The 16,659-nt window shown below is 39.0% G+C and overlaps 1 protein-coding gene across 1 annotated transcript; it reads right to left on the bottom strand.

Moving 5' to 3' along the window:
• Nucleotides 1-1,101: 1,101 nt before the first annotated feature.
• On the bottom strand, nucleotides 1,102-16,652 carry MTF1 (metal-regulatory transcription factor 1). The gene is made up of 10 exons (XM_010285243.1): nucleotides 16,139-16,652; nucleotides 8,632-8,870; nucleotides 8,086-8,217; nucleotides 7,479-7,552; nucleotides 6,831-6,964; nucleotides 5,925-6,002; nucleotides 4,773-4,875; nucleotides 3,632-4,188; nucleotides 2,690-2,756; nucleotides 1,102-1,676 (listed from the first exon to the last, which is right to left on the bottom strand). Exons 1-10 carry the CDS (start codon nucleotides 16,550-16,552, stop codon nucleotides 1,288-1,290), a joined length of 2,187 nt encoding a protein of 728 aa, XP_010283545.1. The 5' UTR covers nucleotides 16,553-16,652; the 3' UTR covers nucleotides 1,102-1,287.
• Nucleotides 16,653-16,659: the final 7 nt, after the last annotated feature.

Raw genomic sequence — 16,659 nt, 5'->3', positions numbered from 1 at the left:
TCTTTTAAAATAATGCAGCATAAATAAACCATTTAGAATGAGACTGCATTTATTGCAACATTACAGGCTTTTTGGTGGAAGGGGGGGGTTGTGTTTTATTTACCCTGAGTAGGTTAGAATATAGACTTTCAGTTTGATATGAAAAACTACTACGTTGTGTAACATCTTTTAGTCAAGAAATAGCCCCGTGCACAAAAAGCTGGCATTGCAGTAGGCTGGAGGCAGATTCAGGCAGAAATTATATAGCTTAACAGAAAAAAAGGAAGCATTTATGAACAGCTGAAGGATAGACTCACTGAATTAAAACTGAATTTATGCTGAATCATTCTGAAAATTTTCCTAGAGTTGTTCTTGACAAAAGATGAGAGTAACCAGCAAAGGCACCATGCTCCTGATTAAACAGTCGCGGGGGTTGTTGAAGAGAATGACTTGTTTCTGAACAGAGCCAAATAAATCAAAAGAGCAGCAGGCACCAATCTGACTACATCTGGGACTCACTGCATCCTTCAAAGAGAGGCAAACAAAACAGACTCTTGAGCCTCAGTAAGCAGGGGCTCCAATTGTTTTTTCATGTTGTGAAACAGTGTGTCTGCCACCACACTTTTAAGACCTAATGAAATTAAATGAACAGATCTATCAGGAGCACAAGCTACTTGCGCTCTACTGAAATAAACTCCCCAAATGTAGGCTTTAGTAACAGGGTTAGCACAAAGCAAACCCAGGCATCAGCTCCCAACTCAGTGATGTGACAATAGCATTCCAATAAAATTGCAGATAAATCATCTTCTACAATAATGCCATTTTCTACAACAGCAAATTCCTTTCCTGGGCTCCCCTTATAGTGCACGGTTAGTCAGACATAAAAGAGACAGAAGAAAATTACAGACCCAAGGAGTTGTAACAAAGACCCACTTGCTGCCAGTACCTTAATCCCAAACACAAGTGATGTGCAATTGGAGACAAACTAACCCCCCTTTTTCTTTTTAAAATCTTTTTGCACGCGAGTAACCTTAACTTCTGTGTTCACATATGACAAGCAAAAGTGACAGACAGTGCAGCCAAAACAGTTCATATATAACTTAGCTTTTTCTTTTTTTTTATCCTTTTCTTTTTTTTAGATAGATTCTCAAAGATGGATGTACCTGGGACGTGACTAAGATGACATCTGTGAAGCAGAAATAAGCCACAAAACTTCCAAAGAGGAAGGAAAGAGAATCGATCCTTCAGTTTCTGCTTCTAAGGAGAAGGGTTTTACCCTCCAGGTGCAAAGGAAAATATGGAACATCTTCACTTAGAGAAGCTGCTATTCAAACCAATTTCTTCCTCACTCTGCAGTAGTGCTTCGATTGGTATTATATTAGATGGGGTTTCAGGGCTTTGGAGGGACAGGAAGTCCGATACATCCATGGCACTTAATGTTTCAGTCTGTGAGTCTGAAGGGTTAACCATCTGACTGCTCTGCCCACACGAAGGAGAAGGGGAAGAGGAAGGAAAGGTCTGAGGCTGTAGCTGGGGAGCTGGCTGCTCCAAACCTTTTGAATCAGGTGAAGAACATTCCTTCTTAATGGTGGCTTTGTCCTTGGCAGAGTCTCGGCAGGCACACTGACACTGGCAGGCCTCCTCCTGCTTTATAATAATGACAGGAACACTCAGACCAATCTGCTGAACAGGGTTTCCTGAAGGTGAAACAAAGACAAAACACAAAGGAACTACATAATTTCACAGCAGGGAGAGACAAATAATCTTTGTTAAATTAGATTCTATGCATCTTGCAGCAGAGATTATGTGTTACTTTGTTCAAGCACAATTAATACCTCTAGCAGATGATAAATAAGAAAAAAGTGGTAGGTACTCTCTGTTGATGAGTAACCTGTTCAGGTTGAACTCAGGCATTAGAAGTCTGATCTAAATTTTTTTACACAGCACAGTATGTGACTTCTGACAACCGTTGTAACTTTTACAGTATAAAATCCAACAGAGTGGCATTCAGATTCCCCAGTCCCTGTGCACCAATCTTTGAAGATGATGATACAACATTACACCAGTAATTCTACTCTACTCCTTGACACCAGCACAGGTATTTTCCTGTTCCTCTCCCATCTTGCTTCTCATGCTTCCTCCTCACTCTTCCTATGCTGCTCTACTTGCCTGGCTTCATTTCTTTTTTAAAATTTACGTTTTAAACTTACCTGATCTCTCTTGACTTTGATTCATCTTTGCAACATAACAACACTGTATAGAAAGCATGTTATGGAACAGAATTTCTACCGTTGTGTATCATTTTGATGAGTCTCACAGATAGTGCTTGCCAAAAACATTGCTAAAGAACGGACTGAGTTTACTACCTGTTTCACATCTTCATTTAAAAGAAGAAAAAACAAATTATGTCCTTGCATTTCTGTCTCTTATTCTTCAGTGTAAGCTCCATTAAAATACCATTTTTATGGATACCGATCTGATTTGTGAACCTGATTATCTTACAAGTTGTTAGAGAAACTACTACAGGACAGATCTCAGCACAAACCTATGAGTCTACAGCAGACTGCATTTAAAACCTCAGGAAGGTAAAAAAAAAAAATTAAAAGGACTGTCTTCAACACTTCTGGAAGCAATAAAATCACCACAAATCCTGGTCAAGCTAACAGTACTACAAACAAAGAGAGGAAAGCAAGTTCAGTGTCAAGCTTACCTGTGTTGCCAGCTACTGATAATGCAGTGGTAAAAAAAACTTTTTCTACTACTTTCGGAACTTGTGGCTTTAAAAAAAAAAACAAACAAGAAAAAAAGTGTGAGTTGATTCCAATCAAATTTCTATTTTTCAAATTTTAAACATCTGCAATCAAAAGTAACAGCTATGCATACATTCCAAAGAGAACACACAGGAAAACTAATTAAAAAAACATTTAGCTTGGTTCTGGGCTATGTTCTGGCTATCCCAAAACTCACAAGTATTATTTCAGCAGTCCTAAAGACTGGGAGTAATCACCCTCCGCACTACATGCTTGTTAACACAGCTTGTGGTTTTTGACAACTGAATGACTGAATTCTTAAAAAACTGCTGTGTTTGCTCATATTGCTTGTACCTGCTGCCATTCACTCTTGACCATCTGCAACTGAGAAAGTCTACAGGTGGCAACAGTATTCTTAAAGATAAAACACTTGAAGTCTCAGCTATCCAGATTTCCTGGAGAACCAGAAACGAACCTGTTTTCCCAGAAAACTTTTCATTATCTTTATCAGGCTAAATTAGGAACAGACAGATTACAAAATGTCTAAGCACAAACTTTACAGAGTTTTTTGTGCTTCTACTTGTCAAAAGTAACAGATTAAATTCCATATATATTCTCAGGCCATGTGGTGTACTGTCCTGGCTAAACCAAGCTGATGCCTTCTGTGAGAAGCCTGTAACTGGGAAAAAGCAGCAAGATTTTTCTGCACCCTGGATTTATCTATTTCAGGGGCTGCACTGGTGACATGTTTATACATATTAACATGATAAGCACTATACAATACTGCATCCTGGTTTGCATCTTACAATTACAGGTTTGATCCCCTCCCTTTTCAAAAGGAAGGACACTAGGAAGAAGAGGGATGGTCCAAGCAGTTTCAAAGCCGTGCTGGATATACTAACCATTTGTTCTTGGCTTTGCGGAGAACCAGTGGCACCATTCAAGATCCATTGTAAATTTTGCTCTCCCATGACAATGCTGGGCTGCAGAATAGCAGTGCTCTGAGAAGGAGTAATTGTTATAGTTGGATTACTGGTCAGAACAGAGTTTGCACCAACAGGCACAGTCTGAACTACAGCTGGCAGGGGCTCAGTGGCACTTGATGCTGTTGGGGCAGATGCCCCAGCAACCACTGAAAGTCCTTGTACAATGGGCTGTGGCGGTGTCTGAGTGTGCTGCAGGAAGTCTTGGTGACTGGCTGCAAACTGTGTGCTGTGAGGAACAGGCACTTCTGGGGATTGTAAAACAGTTGCAGGATTTCCAAATGCAGCTTGCTGTGAGCTGGTTCCTACAGAGGCAGGAGCAGCAGGTGCTGCTGAGGCTTGTAGTGCTGAATGTGAAGGCTCAGAGATGCCAAGCTGCAGTACAAGTGGAAGAGACAATGATGCCGAGTCTCCTGCAGAAGGCGGCACAGCAGTGACCGAGTCTGCATCGCCATTAAAACCTTCAATCAAGGCAGCTGCCAAAAGAAACAAAGAAAAAACAAATACATCAGTTCTCATAAGATCTGAATAAATAACTTCTTCAATGAACTTATCAGCTAGCTGACGGATTTTTGTTAAGTAAAGCATTACCATTTTCACATCTTCAGACTAGTGCTCAAAAACATATAACACCGGACAGTGAAATCTAAAAGTAGGTCCAAATTCAGGAAGCTAGTAACACTGAATACTACACACACGTTGATCAATCTCATTAGCTCTAAAAAGCCTTTTTATCAGCGGGTCTGTGCACCTACGTCAAGAAAGGAAGCTTGAAAGCAACACTTAAGTGGAAAGTCCAAGAGCATCAGTGTCAGCATTGTACAACAGTATGCTGCAAATACTCGGTCAGCTCCCCTGTCACTGTCTGAGTGTTACACTGTCTGTGAATACAATGCATTTCAGCACAAAAGAATTTCCACACTGAAGTTAAAGTTCTTTTTGCTACTTAAAGTTATGAGGGGCAGTGATCTTCAGTCTGAAATGCTGAATTAATATATGCACACAGAGAGGGCAAACTGTCAAAAAAACTCTCTTAAAATAGTGCAGATACAATTTGTACCTGTCTGCTGAGAGTCGTCCTGATTTGCAGTATGATCTGGGCTCTGAAACATAGACTCAAAGATGCTTGCTGGTGAGATTGTGCTAAGGTCTTGTCCATGTGTCTGGCAAATAGAAAATAAAGAGGAAGACATCAGATAACATTATATCTCAGGTCTCCATAAACTTTGCACAAATCCCAGTCAAGCAGTGTATGAATGTCAGAAATACCTCTCCAATTAACCCAGCCACCTTCAGGAAAGGCAATGTATGTCATTTACCTAGTGTAAAATTACACTTTTTTTTTCCATTACCCACAATGAAATTTACCAACATAATGAGCAAATCCTTACAAAAATAAGTCCTTCAAAATTAAAATATATTCTTCTGCATCCATACTTTGTTTAACCCTTATTTCTTGTAATACTCCGTTAGAAACAGAAACGGACATTCATTTGTTCTTGGCTGTTTGTGAAACCTTTTCTGGAGCAAACACAAAGTAGCTCTGCTTCGATTATAGCCTGGACTATGCACTACTGTCACCCACACTGCTCCAGGAATAGAATATATTAAAAAGCTGCATACTGCTTCCACATCAAAGCCCAAAAGAATGACAGTCTCATCAGTACATAATTTTCCCCTATGTAAAATTTAAGGTCAATCAACAGTTATCAATAAACAGGAAATTCATTACAGTAAAATCAGATGATGAGCCTTTAAAAACAGGATGAAATAAACACTGCATATTTTGGAGGAAAATCCACTCTTTCACTCGCTTATTCTGCTTTTAGACAGAAATATTTATTTTTTTCCCAACATTTCAAAAAAAGATAGCAATAATGTGTCATATTTACAGGCTCAATAGCGTGTGGAAGAAACACTTTTTTTGTCAAGAGACCCTCCTGCAAGCTGCCACAAGACACACAAAAAAGCAGTATTCAGTACATCTACAACAATTCTATCCGAAGTCACTTATTCTGTGGAAGAGTACAATCTCCTCCACTAGCAAAATGAAAGCCTCAAGTAGAGCATCCTGGAAGGCTTGAGCAGGTGCAAAAGAAGCAACCAGCCATACATATCTAATCTGCTGTGTTCTAGTTGACAGGACAAGCATATTGCCAGAAAAAAGCAAAACTCAAATTACAGGCGAGGCAATTCTGGGACAGTAACTCACTGGATTAGAGTTCTCCCGCAATTCTGAATCTGTTGATATGAGGCTTAAGTCACTCAGACAAAGTGAGTGGCTTGTATCCTGTAAAGAAGAAAAAGAAATTGTGTTATATATTAAAAACATAGTGTCATAAATATTTTAAATTACTTTTTAGAGCCCATACAATTCTGTCTACATGGAATTTTTTTTCAGCCTATATGTGACCCAAGTCTCAGTTCCAAAAATCAAAGGAGCAATACTACTAAGGAAAGGATATTTACTAGCTATCAATGATTCTTAACATCTCTTTCACATTACTTCATTAAATAGCCTAGAATTTTAAATTAGCACAGGAAGAAATCAGCCTACAGAAAATAAAAAATTTAAACCTTAACCATTAGCATTTATTTTACTTCACATGCTTATTACATAGTATTGACTAAAACATACGAATTTACAGGGAAGCATGATAATATATATAAACTGTCTATAAACTTGTGTCAGTACTTGGCATACTCAAACCAGCAGTAGCCCAATCATTAATTTTAATCACATTAAAATTAATAGACAAGCTTAGATGAGCTTTTCTAAATAAAACTTGGTAACCAAACACCACACTAGAAGTTTCAGAAATACTGATCACACTTTTTATTATCAGCATACTGTAAGCACAGTATATGAGAATAAACCTTATGCTGCCATCTTGAATGCCAGCAATTTCAGAATTGAAATGAAATTCTTAGTTCAAAAAAGGAGGCAGCCGCAGGTTTCTTCATGGGAGATGGGGCACCAAGTACTTACAATTCCATCTGAAAATCCCAGCCTTAAATGTAATACCTTTAGAACAAGCTACAGACCAAATAATTTCTTTCCCAAAGTACGGTTTTATCTCCATCTAACACAGAAGCATTAGGAAAAAGTGCTACTAACCTCAGATACATTGTTATTTGGAAGTGCATTATAGGAATGTCCTTTCTCATGACCTTTCATGTGACTCTTGAGACTATACTGTGTACTAAAAGTCTTCTCACAGCCATTACTGGGACAGAAGAAGGGTTTCTCCCCTATAGGCAGCACAAAACACATATAACAAACTTACAAACAATATGAGACACGTATTTTTAAAGTATATCGGAGAGTGATAATATTTTATACAAACAAGATTGTTTAATGCCACTTCACACATTCAGCATTTTTAGGAGTCTTACAGATAAGAGCTTCCATTTTACCATGTGAACTGACACAAGAACACAATATTTAATTTTTATGCATCATTCCTGATACATTTGTGAAACACACTCATTAAATTCAAAACCTGTCAAGCATAAATGGAAGTGTACAGATGGAATATTGGGGATTGCCCCAACCCAGGTACAGGAGTTTGCACTTGACGTCATTAAATTTTGAGGTTCACACAGGCACACTCCTCCAGCCTGTCAAGGTCAAACGTATCAACTGCACCACTCAGCTTGGTGTTACCCACATATTATATATAAGTATAAATACATATTAGGATTCTGAGGGTTAGTATAAACTGAATAAGCTCAATTAAAGAAAAAACAAACCCTTGGGACTTACCGGTATGTGTCCTAACATGTGTTTTAAGGTGATGGCTTGCAGCAAAAGCCTTTCCACAGCCGTCATGCTCACACCTGAATGAGGCATCACAGAAAAGTTAGCATCGGGCTTCTGTGATTCGTTAGTTACAACCTTAGATCAGACTTCACAGTAGTCCCAGGACTCTGAAAAGCAGGCCTAATGCTAACTGGTGTTAGTACTCAGGTATCTCCCAACAGCTCCTATGTATGCTACACAGACTATAGCAGGGCTCTGAATAGGACTTTAAAATTCAAGCACAAAGTCAGCATTCGGGGGGGCCCTCCTTCATGGAATAAACATTGCATCACAGTAGAGAAGCAGGAACATGTTTTAAAAACATGCTCATCCTGGCACACATTTGTGTTTAAAAAAATAGCTTGACTATTCTTGTCTTTGAAGACAGTCGTTTCACCCACTTTTACAGGCAGCTGAGGGAGCTCTAGAACAAACATGCTCAAAAGTGAAGGCAGCTAGTATTTTTCTCATGAGAATAGCTTTTCATTTAGGACAGTAATAGCTGCCTTTTGGCACAGGTGGCCTGTTACATAAGTCCCACAGAAGTAAAAATTGCCATCCAGCAACTTACCGAAATGGCTTTTCTCCTGTGTGTGTTCGAATGTGCTTCCTCAGGTCACTGTGCGTTGTGAAGTATTTACTGCAGCCTTCTGATTCACAGTTAAATGTTTTCCCTGTGTGAAGCCTCTGATGTGCTTTCAACCTAAAAAGCATTCCAAAAAAACCCCTCTCATGCCTTGTAGTACGAGACAGCCCCTGAAGCAAACAAGGCATTCATTCCAACGTGCAGAACAGGATCAAAGCTTAACATATTCTGAATTGAAGGTAGCTAACTTATGAAAGTGACTGATATCACTTCTGAAATCCTCAAGCAAATCTGAGACTTTGTTGTGTTTGTGCACCACCTTCAATACTATTGTAATATAAATAAACTAAGTATGTCATCATAGGTTCTGTCATTCTACTGTCTGCATAGCATTTCCACATTTTGCGGAATTTATATTCATAGCTGTGCTTGGAAGAAGCATAAGAATTGTACTGAGACACAAAAAGTACACGCAACTTGCAAAACAGCAACAGCCACATCTATAAAGAGAAACAGGCAGAGACTTCCTACCTGTACAGTGTATTGAATGCCTTTTCACAGCCCTGCACATCACATTCAAACGGCTTTTCCTTAGTGTGCACTCGAACGTGGATTTTGAGACTGTAGGAGGTAAGAAAGGCCTTGCCACAGCCTTCCTGATTGCAGACAAAAGTGTATTCCCCTCGATGTGTCTTTTGGTGAGTGCGCAGGTTTCCGGCAGTGCTATAGGTGCGTGGACAGCCCTCAAAGGTGCACTGGTATCTCTTAACCTAAGAGATAAAATGCTGCATACTTAATTTTTAAAGCATTTCTGGAATCCAGACAGGGTAGAACTGCAGTTAAACATCAAAGAAAATGGAGTAATTTTGACTTCAAAGTAAAACAAAATAAATTATTGCCATTTAATTATCAGATAACTTAGTATTTCTGTTGCACTATGTGAGGAAGGCATGGCACACATTGGAAAGCAGGCTGACCTTATAGCAGAATAGTAATCTAATAGAAAAGGGGGAAAAAGGAAAAACATAATTTGAAATGTTTCTAGCTAAAAATCTGATAAAATAATTGGAAAGGGTGCTAAGAGGCTACCAAACCTATCCAATTCTCCCCTGTGTAACACCTGCATTTCACTCAGGTGCTTATTTGTGGAGGAGGAAGGCAAGGGAAAACGTACTTTTACAACCTGACCCTGAAAAGCACTGCCCTGTGTGCCAAATTCTCATTAACGCCTTAAATCAGAACCATAGTTTTCACCATCTCCTATGGTCTATCAGTCCATTTATTACTTCATTTTATCTTAAAAGCAGCCTTCATTGTGCTTTGTTCTCTTCTGTGCTTACCAAAATAGTCAATGCCTGAAATTTAATGAATGAAGCAAGGTGCTTTACATCAAAAGGCAAGTGCTACAGATTTCTCAGCCAGCTATCTAGATCACCAGGAAACAATTTCACATTGAACTAGATCTGGTACCTTCCCAGCTTCTGCAACAGGCAGAAGGAGAGCATGTAGAAGCTTCCAGTGTGCAAGTCATAATGCTTAATTAAACCTCATTCTCTATAGTGAAGTAGAAGGAATAAGCCATCTGATATGCTTGAATAAATTTATCTTCAGCATTAATTATCAGACTGACAGCTTTCATCTGACTGTTGCAGCCGAGAAACCTTAACATCTGCAAGTGATACATGGCCCAAGAGAGGACTTGATGGTTGACAGGCAAGAAGCAGAAGAGTATTCCAAAAAGATGTTGATTTGGAAGTGTTTAGAAAGGCAATGCAAACTCACAACAGAGGAGCAGGAACTTGCAGATTTAGTATTCTAGCAACTAGCCCAGGAAGATAATATAGCAGGACATAAGACAGCAATTTTCCTCTTTTCCAAGGCACAAAACACCTACCTCACAGTACCTCATATTATCCCTTAGAAAAGGCTGCAGACTGTATTCAAAACAACATATACTGAGTTGAGGGTTGATACCAGGAGAATCAGATGAACCTATACATAACAAATGTGTAACACTTATGGGTTTCTACCCATCTCATGACTCATCAACTGTTCTTTTTTTCTTTAGATACACCCACCAGAAAAAGAGCATTTGATCATCACGGTTCTTTACTAACACAGCTTGGAAGCTGAGAACAGAATAACAGAGGATGCCTCCATCTATTGTCAGGTAAGTATAAAAATCACTTTATTTGAAGTCATGCTCCTCTCAGAATAATTAGGTAGGAGTAACACCAAAACCACATAATTCCTGGTGTGCCTAATTAAGAACTGAATCATTTTTAATCCTTCCATAAAATAACTAATTTGATTTATGCTTTTTGTAGTATCACATACATGAAAGAAACAACAGGCCCTCAGTAAAACCACTATTGAGCTCTGTAAATGGTTCTCAAATACATTTGTGTTTTGTTCAAAAATTGCCTCCCATTCAGGTACTACCATGGCACAAGAACAAGTACAGTTCAGGGGATCTGGAACACATTATTTATTATGCTAACAGTTGTTGGTACTGTTGAAGGCCATATCAGTGCTATAAGGTCCAACGGAAGGTATACACTTTCAGTTTCTGTTTCTCAAATAGTCAAAGTAATAGCCCTTAACGGTGTCAATCTGAGCCACAGGCGCTCCACATTTCCTCTTAAGAACATGCCTACTAGATCCTACATCAAGTACTCGAGACCTGAGGCACCCAAAGGCTATTTCATTGCATGCTTTCACTCCTCTACATAGAGAGGTTTAAGGCCTTTGTAACAGTAACTACAGACTAGGGTCTAAAGCACTAAGGCACACATCTCAGGGCTCTAACAACCAGGTTACTTAGACCCAGGCTTTACCTGTCCAGATCACCACCTCTGGAATAAGGGTAAGCCTGGGAAACAAGGTCTTCAGTAAGGGCAGGGATTTCAGTTAACTACACACATCATTCCAACAGCTTCTCACGAAGCACTGTCGTCATATAGTGCCCTGGCACAAACTCATACCACCTATAATTTGGTTCTAGATGGCTCTCTCCACAAATAAATAGTCTCTCAGTTACTTCCAACATATTTTGTAGGGGACAAAATTGCCAGTAGGACCCCTTTAAGAAAGCTTTATAAAATCTGAATACATATGAGCTGAGTAACCTCTTGTGTAGTCTCAACCTGTAGTCTCTTGTTGATACCACAACAATAGGCTGGCACCTATCTTCCCCTTCCTTTGATAAAACCTGAGTATTCTGAGAATATTAAAGCAGATTAGACATACAAGAGATCCTTACAGCACAGAAATTTCATAAGTATAAAGCTAGAAAAACATAAGACAACTATAAAATAACTAGCAGTATTTTTCATTTTGGCTAGTACTGAATTCAGTTCCTTAGCTTCTTACATATAGTTGATATTAACAGCGTATTGCTAAATGGAGATGAGTTTGCTAAGCTATTTATTATCAACACTTATCTCACTACTCAACTAATCCAGGGAAAAAACTTTACTCTCAAATGCAGACTTGAACAGACAATTACACATCCAGGAACCTGTTCTCCATGTTTTTCCAATTTCACGTAACAGATGAGAAGCAACATTATCCCACAGAATTGTAAATACCATGAAAAATATTTAGCTATTGCAAAATACAGTAGGGGAGGAAAGGATAGCAGAAAGACATTACAGAAGATGGAAAAAGAACAAGTATTCTAAAAAGCATTTTGTCCCAGTAAGATTGAGAGAAAACTACCCATACTAAGAGGCTTACTAAAAACTACAGTTCGGGAGCCTTACTGCCACAACCCCAAAATTTTTCCTTTTTCAAAATATCTTGCCCTGTTGAAGGGCCACTTCTTCCAATCCTCACTACATTCCCATCTAACAAGGGAGACTGTGGATTTTTTAGTGGCTTTTTGGTTTGTTTTTATAAAAGGGATGGGGAAGAAGAGCTACTCTACACTCCACTGTAACAGCTTTAAATAATCTTTAAAAAAAAAAAGAGGAGATATTAAAATATAGTATCAAAAGAAATTGAGTTAAGATACACTGTTTTCTCTTTGTATCTACAGACACTAATTACCTAGGCTGTACAGGAAATGCAATGAATTCATACAAGAACATGTAGGAAAATGTCATGTTTGGACTCGTAACTTGACAGCCTACCATGAAGTTCACAATACAGAGCAAATTCTTGATAAATCTTTCCCCTTCTGTGATCCAAGGTTTACCATAAACCATTTAACTTACTACAGATTTGCTAGTCAAGAAATACTTGTGTATGCAATGGAAGTGATACACTACACCAAAACTAGCTGTTAATGTTTCCATCCAATTCTCCCTTGATTTTGTACAAGACAGGGAAAAGAGGAAAGATGAAAAGCATCAAGTGTTTAAATAGAACAAATGATCTAGATGGTATGACCACCAGTAACTTGAAGAGGAGGAGATTTTGGAGGTCTCCACATTTTTATCTAGTTACTTATTAGAAGCACTGTACAGAGAAAGAAACAGTAATTTCACTGTAAAGCAACTTTCCCTTAATTTTTAGTTCAAATCAGCTACAAGTTATCAATAAATACCCAAGCATTACAATACAGTTACAACATAATTGAAGTTTGGTTGTGTTGAGTCCACCAAAACACATGAGCATAGACTGGTATGTATTGGTACTGAAGTAAGTGTTCCCTGTTAAGAGTTTTAAGGCAACTGGAATGGCAGTGGAAATCACTAACACTGGAATCACTTTAGGGAAGTGATCATGCCCCTGTACTCATCACTGGTGAGGCCACACCTTGAATACTGTGTTCAGTTTTGGGCCCCTCACTACAAGGAGGGCATTGAGGTGCTGGAGCATGTCCAGAGAAGGGCAACAAAGCTGGTGAGGGGTCTGGAGAACAAGTCTTATAAGGAGGGGCTGAGGGAACTGGGGTTGTTTAGTCTGAAGAAGAGGAGGCTGAGGGGAGACCTCATTGCTCTCTACAGCTACCTGAAAGGGGGTTGTGGTGAGGTGGGGGTTGGCCTCTTCTCCCAAGTAACTAGTGATAAAACAAGAGAAAATGGCCTCAAGTTGTGCCAGGGGAGGTTTAGACTAGATATTAGGAAAAATTTCTTTACTGAGAGAGTGGTCAAACATTGAAATAGGCTGCCCAGGGAGGTGGTGGAGTCGCCATCTCTGGAAGTGTTCAAAAAACGTGTGGATGTGGTGCTTCAGGACATGGTTTAGGGGGCATGGTGGTGTTGGGTTGATGGTTGGACTTGATGATCTTGAAGGTCTTTTCCAACCTTAATGATTCTGTGAAATTAACATTTTTACATACTCCATTACAGGACATTCTCCACAGTACTTCCCATAATACACAAGTGACTTACACGCATGAACCACCTAAAAATCAAATGAGGAGTCTGTAAGCTTTCTAGGTGTTTACATTTAGGTCTAGAAACTGAAAGAAGAATATTCATTATACATTAAGGATTTGGTACCTAGCTGCCAATGCACACATTTAAAGGGCAGTGGCAGTAACACTTTCAGTTTCATGGCCTCAACTATGACAAAGGCTCTGCAGTGCTCCCCATTTTCCTCAAAAAACAAATCTTTATTTCACAAATTACTCTGAGAAGGATACTGCAGACAAAAGCAATACTACCACCGTGTTCTAAGCAAAATAAAACTTTCTGTAAAGCAGCATTTAATTCTCTTTTCACATTAGGAACATTAGCACATCAAATAAGCACTGATTATACACATAAAATTATGTAGATATTGACCATGAAAGACTTGTAGTTACAGCAGCAAGTACATAAGACTATTGCCATTCGCAAGCAACAACAAAAAAGAACCATGGTAGCAACAGGAAAAACCACAGATGGCCAGGATACGAAGTGTACAGAAACAAGTTGCTTTCAAGACAAAGGCTGTGGCTGCATCACATATGCTTTTTGCAAAGGACAGTGTGCTGTCTCTCCCAAGGAGATGCACCAGGGGAAGCTGGAACAGTCTTAATTAAGCATTTACCTTAGAAGTAGGAACTAATTGTCCAATAAGAACTAGTTGTCCAATAGTCAACAAGACTGACAAAAGCAGAGCCTGATACACTGTGCCCAAGTCTACTTAAACTGCTCCGTTTGCCTTGAACTCATCTTGAGTTTACAAGATTCTCCTTCAATTACTAATTTTTCTATGTCATCATTGAACAAGAAAAATAATGAATTAGAAATACAAGACTATAATCCCATTTATTTTTACAGACAGAATTATAGTGAGAAATATAATAAAAGGAAGTTAAAGGTAGTTAATGAACTGTAAAACCCTCTTTTGCATCATAAATGTATAAGACTGACCTGAAAATTTAAGACTTTAAAACAGTTATCTCAAGAGTTAGAACTGCTACAGATGTTTTGGAAGTGCCAAAGAATTAGACTGCTGACTTGTAGAGATAAGCCAAATGTTCGGGGGGTTTAGAGGTTTCCCTTCCCCATCTCCAGACAACTTACAAGCATTTGAAACAGCAGGACAAAAAGGGCTTTTACAATATGGAATAGTGTCACATATGCTTAGGGCTTATTTCCACTGCACTCAAATTACAGTGTAACTTCCCCCTCTCCCCCCCCCCCCCCCCCCCAAATTAATTCAAGAGATGGAAAATAAATTCAAATAAAGGACTTCATTAGGAAATTCCAGATCTTACAAGCCTTTTTTAAAAAGGAGGCATGGAGAAATTAAATCAGTTTAATTGCTTGTACGGTCATCGACATCTGTTTAGCTAGTACAGACTTTTCTCAGACAGAGAATCTTCTACAGTTTGCAAGCTTATTATCCTACAAAAAGAAAAGAAAGTTCCAATATGGCTGACATAAAAAATTAAATATTTTAGCAGCTAAGAAGGTAGGATACAGCAGCTACTAATATGAGTAACTGAGCAAAAGGAGTACCTTAGATTCAAATGGTCTTATTGAACAAACCTCAGTCCAGAAGTTTCATAACTGCAGAGCTGACCTTCTACAGCCCCATTTCCTCACTGCTGAGCAAGCGATAATGAAAGTTCCCTGCTAATCTAAGTTATTCAGAGCATTCAAACCCAGCTTCCTTTCTCAGCAAGGGCTCATTTCTGCAATTCTCTCTTACGTTGAATATCAGTTACACAAGCAGTTGATACTACTACTACCACCACTGATGCTAGCACAGACAGTTGTATACATCATCCCTTATTTAACTCAGAAGGGCCAAAAAAAGAGTACAAAGTTGTCACTGTGTTGGTATTTCAGTCAACTTTGCATTGCTTTAGCACATAAAAAGCAAGAATCCCAAGTCTGTCTGTACAAGCCCTCACTACTTTGCACGCAGTTAAAATTCATTAGGGAAACAGAATTAAAAGTAAATGCCATTTTAAGTATGTAAGCAGACTTAAGCTTTCAAAATACAACAGAAGGCAGTTTAAAGCTTCGCTTATTTTCTTCTCACAGTTTGCCTGTGAGTGACACCGTAAAACTACAAATAATTTTAAGTTTGGCACCTTAAGTTTCATACTTTAGCTACCGCCAACAGTCTGGAATTTAACCTCTAACTCGGATGCACTTTTCTCAGGAAGGTGGTTAACCACAGAATAACAGAGTTCATGTTCTTTTTAGTTATCTCTGAACTCAGGAAATAATTGCCCAACCAAAAGAAAAATAAAAGACCACTAAAGTGACATACACTACTAATATAAACACACCATAATCTCCTGCTATCTAGTATGTTACTGCATATCAAAAAGTACTTCCTGGCTGCTTCACAAGAAAACAGAAGCATATTAGAGTGAAAAATGATGACACTCGCAGCTTTGCTGCTGACCCACTAAACGACTGTGGAAAACAGTTAGGCCTATCAGCACAAAACATTACCCACAAAAAGTAACAGCTGATTTAATGGCATATAGTTCACTCTACTATATAACAACCTTTAAGAACAAGGGAAACTCCTGACTGCCTCCTGACAAACAGCTTCACAAAAACACATTTTCAAAGCATTTAAGGTTGCCGGGTGAAAAGCACAATAGGCATAAAATTCAGAATCACATTTAGCTACTTACTTCTTTAAGCTTAGTTTCCGGGCATTCAGACTGCAAAGTAAGTGTTGCTCCTTCAATATTTCTTGGCATAGGAGTTGAACCAGGATTTATTGTTAAATGAATCTGATCTGGAGAAATAATATGTTGCACATAACCCTGGGACATTCCTTCATGATCTGCTATTAAATGAAATCCTTCTTCATGACCCTCTGGTAAAAAAGGCAAGTGATCACCACACTGTCCTTCATCCTCATCATCTTCCAATACACTGTGGTCCTGCTCTATTAGAACAGTTGTCCTGTCATAGACCGTCCCAGATGATGATGAAACAAGCCCGTTTTTATCAGCAAACCCCATCATATTGTCATCTTGGGTAAAATCGTCTTCCTCCACTTCATAGTAGATAACGTTGCCTTCAGGACTGTTCTCCCCCATGGCTCACCGCCTCTCAGCGCGATATCGTGAGGTTAGACCGTGACGACTCATCTGCAACAGAAGGACGGGCGGCGGGGCGTCAGGCGGCTCTGCCCCAGCCGGGCCTG

Source organism: Phaethon lepturus, unplaced genomic scaffold, assembly GCF_000687285.1.
Source record: "Phaethon lepturus isolate BGI_N335 unplaced genomic scaffold, ASM68728v1 scaffold56794, whole genome shotgun sequence".
NCBI classification, from domain to species: Eukaryota; Metazoa; Chordata; class Aves; order Phaethontiformes; family Phaethontidae; genus Phaethon; species Phaethon lepturus.
Note: the sequence above shows the minus strand (reverse complement) of the source record. Positions and strands in the feature narration are given on the sequence as shown.

What these genes read in the sequence shown, in the direction of transcription:
- MTF1 (XM_010285243.1), bottom strand. Translation starts at nt 16,552, where the DNA reads ATGGGGGAGAACAGTCCTGAAGGCAACGTTATCTACTATGAAGTGGAG. An exon ending in CGGAAACTAAGCTTAAAGAA is followed by an intron (nt 8,871 to 16,138) that starts GTAAGTAGCTAA and finishes TTTATCTCTTAG; the next exon opens with GTTAAGAGATACCAGTGCAC. An exon ending in GCATTCAATACACTGTACAG is followed by an intron (nt 8,218 to 8,631) that starts GTAGGAAGTCTC and finishes AATGCTTTTTAG; the next exon opens with GTTGAAAGCACATCAGAGGC.